We start from the raw sequence: 5141 nt of genomic DNA, 5'->3' as shown, positions 1-5141 counted from the left end.
ACCCAATTACCGGTGGGGGCACATTTCTCACAGGAGGGCCACTCTCTCTCCAATCTCTCAGTCCTGATCCTCAAGGGAAACTTACACAACACATCCCAGAGACGAGCCTACGAGCTCCATTTCATCAACCTGCTGGATACTAGAGATCAGGGACTAAACATAGACATTGGATTTATGATACATTATAATCTGCCTGGTAACTGACTCCCCAGCCCAGCCCAGCCCCTGGCTTCTTCACTTTTCATCCCATCCAGGAAGAGCACACACCAACTGCTGCAGCTTCCTGAGCCTGACGAAGGGGTTTTTGAACCCAAAAGCTTGCTTAATAACCATTCTCCAGCCATTTGGGTTGGTCTAATAAAAGATATCAAATTCACCCAAGGAACCTTGTCTGCCTATGTCCTTAGACCAACACGGCTACAACCCAAACCCTATGACATGAGTTTGGCTTTCAAGAATTTGGGATACAGTTCCCCCCAAGCCCATCCACCAATCTTCTTGAAGCTTGGCAGATTTCATGCTCTCAGCAGAGGCTACCATCTCTTCAAGTTTCATCCAAATCAGACAACAAACAAAGTTATAGCTATTTCATTGATTCCCCCATTATACCCTATGGCCGGATCTCCAAGGCGGCTCCAAAGCTTTGGAACCACTTCAGCCAGATTGAGGTGGAAATCCAGTCTGGAGCTCAAGATCAGATCGCTGCCATCCAAAGCAGACAGATCCGAAGCCGGATCTGATTGCTGCTGACTCGCACAGGCCTACCCCCAACCCTGGCCATCTCCCCCCCACACACACTCCTTACAACCCCAAGGGACTTTACTCACAGCAGACCCCCAGGGTGATGGAGGTGGCCAGGAGGGCCAGGCAGGCTGCCAGCAGGAACAGGGGAAGGAGCTGCACGTTCCACCTGGGATCTGCAAGAGACCAGGAACGGTGAGATCAGTCCCGGCACCCACAGCCCCTGCGGTCCCCACGCCTCTGGCCTCAACCGCAGACTGGGGCAACCAATTTCTGCTGAATACAGGGCCTGGGCCCTGGCTTCCCCTCATGAACGGGCTTCTCAGGGACTGGCAAGGAAGGGCCAAGAGTGTCTGGGAGTCCATACTAGGTCACCCCAGGCCTGTGACACCTCCCCACCACCCAGCACTACTCACAAGTGGCTCTGCAAAGGCAAGGAAGTAACAAGCAAAGGGGCTGGGAAGTAACAAGACCCTCCCTGCACACCCACCCCAGCCCTTCCTGCCCCAGTGCAACCTCAGGTTGAGCCTAAGAAACGGGGCCAGACCATATAGCCAGGACCCTGTGCAGCTGGTCCCAGCAGGAGCATGGCACAGCCCCAGCCCAGACCTGAGCTGCAGCCGCACCCAGTGTCTCTTACAGAGGAAACCTCCCTGATGGCTGTGGCAACAGGAGGGGGTAGAAATTCCTTCCTGGCTCCACGTGGCTCCCAGCAAAGCCCTGGGACATGGGGCAGCCACGTATCATGCTCTGCCCTGCAACCTGGGCACAGCAAGCAGAGCCCACACCTCATCCTTGGGCAGGACAGCCCCTTCATCACCTGCCCCTGCCATCATCTGGTCTCGGCCCCTGCAGTCCTGTTTCACATCTGAGCCTGCTGTACACCCCGGGGAGCTCTCTCCATGCCTGCTGGGGAGCCCTGGGCAGGGCAGGGGATGCCCTCACTCTCACCTCTGCACTGCTGGTCTGGGTGTCCGGCTGGCTCCTTGCCCACTGGGTGCTGCTTCAGGTTCTCATAGGTGTTCTCGGCCTCGTACAGGTCTGTGGGAGCTGCAAACACGGGGGCTGGTCAGGGTGTGGGACTGGGATAGGACCATGTTGGGGAAGGGTGCTGGCTCCTACCTGTGCCATGCACCTGGAAAGTTGTGCTCCATCCCAGGGGGGCTATGGAGTATCGCAGGTCAGTGTATCTCATGTCCTCATCCATCCCCGCATTGGACCACAGAGTGTTTGCCTGTGCAACAACTCAGCCTTGCAGGGCTGCTAGAACAAAGACAGGAAGCTCTGGAGCATCCGCCAGAAGTAGAAGTGGTCTCAACCACAGGTGGGGGCGGCCAAGCTCAGCCGGATGCCACAACCACAGCCCTGCCCCCCTGGAACAGACAGGTCCTGTGGGGGCCGGCTGGGAAGGTAGCAGGGCAGGAGCATCCGAGAGGCTGTGCTCAGTCAGCCCAGGCCTGGGACACCTCCCTGCACTGCCAGTCAGCAGCTCTGCAAGGGCAGGAAGGGGCTTAGGTGTAACTAGATTCTCCCCCTACACCCGCCACAGCCCTTTCTGCCCCTACTGTGGCCTCAGGCTGAGCCTGAGCATAGGGGCAAGACCCCATAGCCAGGACCATGTGGGCTGGTCCCAGCAGGAGCATTGGCACAGCCCTGTTGCCAGCCCTGGGCTGGGCTGCAGGGAAGGTGCCAGCTTTGGACACAAAATGCTGCTGTCTATGAATAAGCACGTCTGAATGGGCGAGTGTGCACGGTGCCTCCGGCCCTGCCTGTGCTCACATCCACACAGCCCAGCGCCTCTCTGCAGCTGGCACCCAGCATCTCTGAGGGTGGCAAAGGAAACCCTGATGCCTGCAACTGGGGAGGGGGAAACTCTCCGTTCCTGCCCACATGGCCACTCACAAAGTCCCAGGGCCTGGGACAGCCACACATGGCTGCTCTGACCTGCAGCCTGGGCACAGCAAGTACAGCCTGTGCAGGATTTCCATCCCCAACCCCTTCCCTGTCTCGCCTGATAGTCCCCTCCCCCTCCCCCCATCATTGTATTCTTATCTGTCTATCACTCTGGTTGCTAAGCAACCAGCTCTGACCTGGACCAGGTGAGAGGGGGGTGGATCTTCCTCTCTATTATTTTAAGCACTGGCCTCATGGGGGGTGGAGGAGGAGGGGAGAGGCTTGATCCCTGTTTCCCTTGGAGCTGACCAATGATGTTTTTGAGATTGTTTGGCTGGTGTCCAACTTCACCTGGCCAGGATTGGATCAGGTAAATGATGTCAAAAGAGCTATATAAACCAGGACTGCCCAGGAGGAGCAGAGCAGCCATGAAGAAGATGTAGAGCCAGGGACATGGCCCTGCCGTTGGCCCCAGGAGCCATGGCTCTGCCCTCCCCAGCACAAAGAGGTCTGGTGGTGGCTGGCCATGGAGGTGATGGGTCAGCCCAGGCCTGGGAAGCTGCAGGCAGGGCTGGACCTCCCCCATACATTATGGGTGGGAATGGAGGGACACTCTCACAGACCCCTCAGAGTCACTCCCACTTCAGGCTTGGGGCAGGGTGAGCCCAGGGTCCTTTGGGCACCAAGATCTGACCTCCAGGACAGTTTTTTCCTCTGCCCCTCTGCTGACTCGACTCCAGCTGGCTTGGCTCTCATGTGTTTTGTCCTCCCAGAGCCCTCCCAACTGCAGGACCTGCCCCCACCACTGCTCATGGGTACCTGGGCATGGAGCAGCCTCCCAGCTGTGCACACAAGTGGAACAGCAGTCCCCACAAGTAGACACCTTGCTTCACCATCCACACCCTCCCATTCATGGATCACAGGTCTGCGATAGAGTGTCTCACTGTCTGTAGCAGTGCTGGAGCCTTGCTGCAGCCGTGATGCTTTATGAAAGGTGTGAGTTCCCCCACGGGCAGTGGCTGAGCTGCTCTCTGCTTTCTGGGTGTTCAGCTGAGGCTGCCACTGCTACATCCCTGGCCCGGAGGGAGGGCACGTTGTGCTCAAAAGCTCATCTGACCTCTCTCCCAGTGATGCACCAGCAGAAGTGATCCACCACAAAACCCTTCCAAGCAAGGGTGTCACCACAAAACCTTTGCGATGGGGCTGAGTGAATTCGTGGTAGGAGTGCCTGATGACCTTCATCGCAGGGGCTGAAGGAACTGGCAGAGAAGACCATGGAGGCCCAGACAGTAGTATTCCCTGAGTCAGGAGATGGGCAAGGTACCTGAGCACTAGAGAAGGGCCAACCCAATGCCCCTTCTGCGATGAGACCAAAGCGTGCCCTGGGAGCTACAGACTATCTATCTTGACTCCAGCTGTGGGGACATCCCTGGTGCAAATGCTGGAGACATCCATTTGCTTCCTCAGGCAGGGGATGCAGCGCAGTCAGCACACAACAGACACATGGCATCACTCTCCTGCTGGAGCAGTGGGAGCAGGGCACAGAGGCCAGCCCACAGCGGCAGTCCACCATCAGCCCATGCACAAATCCAGGGGGCATGTGACCCCCATGACTCTGCTGGGGTGCACACAGCAGTGGGACCTCCTCCTCCCTGCACTCCTGGATGAGTTTCCAGGGCTCCAAGTATCCCACAACCTTCCCCATTCACCTCTGCCTCTGCCCCACTCCCTCCCTCACTGTGGGGCCATAAATCTGCCCCTCCACCCCTTCCTCATGACATACTTATCTGCTTGATGTGTGTGTGTGTGTGCGCGCGCGCGCGTGTGCGTGCATGCACATGCTCACCCCCCCCCAACATAATATTTTCTCCCTTCACCTATTATGACAGTCCTGCCCCAGGAGCTTCCCAGCTTGGAACGGGGATGGGTTTGGATGGGAAAAGCCCTGCAGGGCCTGGCCCCTGCCCTCCCACTAGGCACCCACTCAGCTGGGCTGGCATATGCATTAGCACCGCCCTTCAGAGCCAGAACCCCATCTCCATCGCACCCCAGTGCTGCACAGGCCTAGCACAGCCTTCCTGGCATGGCCTGTGCCAGCCCCTTGTGCCGGAGTCACCCCACACCTGATATCACCCTACAAAGGGCAAGCATTCCCAGAGGTGGTCGTAAGCCCCTGAAGGCCCAAAACTAATTGCTTTTTGCCCTGTTCACTCTGGGAACAGTCTCCCCTGCACTCACCCAGCTGCCTTGATGTCTGATGGTTATAAGAGGAAGGATGCAGCAGGGCTCCCCAGACCTGGTCTTGTTCTACTGGCCACCCTATAGCTGTAGTCAAGGCCTTATGAACTGACTGCATTGCTCCATGCCACCCCTGCACCATGCCCCTACCCTCGCAGATGGCATCATCATGGATGTTTTCCATATCACATACCTGAACTCATGTAGCCTCTTCCTAGCCTCAGGCCCTCAGTCTCTCGCACAGCCCCACCTGAGTCTCCAGGTACCTC

At 57.6% G+C, this 5141-nt stretch overlaps 1 protein-coding gene across 1 annotated transcript in view; it reads right to left on the bottom strand.

Moving 5' to 3' along the window:
* The window catches only part of LOC112548522 (killer cell lectin-like receptor subfamily F member 1), a 6630-nt gene extending 4682 nt beyond the window's left edge, over window positions 1-1948 (bottom strand). The window contains 3 exon segments of the mRNA XM_025194537.1: window positions 828-917; window positions 1693-1791; window positions 1864-1948. Coding sequence (XP_025050322.1) covers window positions 828-917; window positions 1693-1791; window positions 1864-1948 — 274 coding nt within the window.
* Between the last annotated feature and the right edge of the window lie 3193 nt (window positions 1949-5141).

The sequence above is a fragment of the Alligator sinensis genome, unplaced genomic scaffold, assembly GCF_000455745.1.
Source record: "Alligator sinensis unplaced genomic scaffold, ASM45574v1 scaffold1282_1, whole genome shotgun sequence".
Lineage (NCBI taxonomy): Eukaryota > Metazoa > Chordata > Crocodylia > Alligatoridae > Alligator > Alligator sinensis.
Note: the sequence above shows the minus strand (reverse complement) of the source record. Positions and strands in the feature narration are given on the sequence as shown.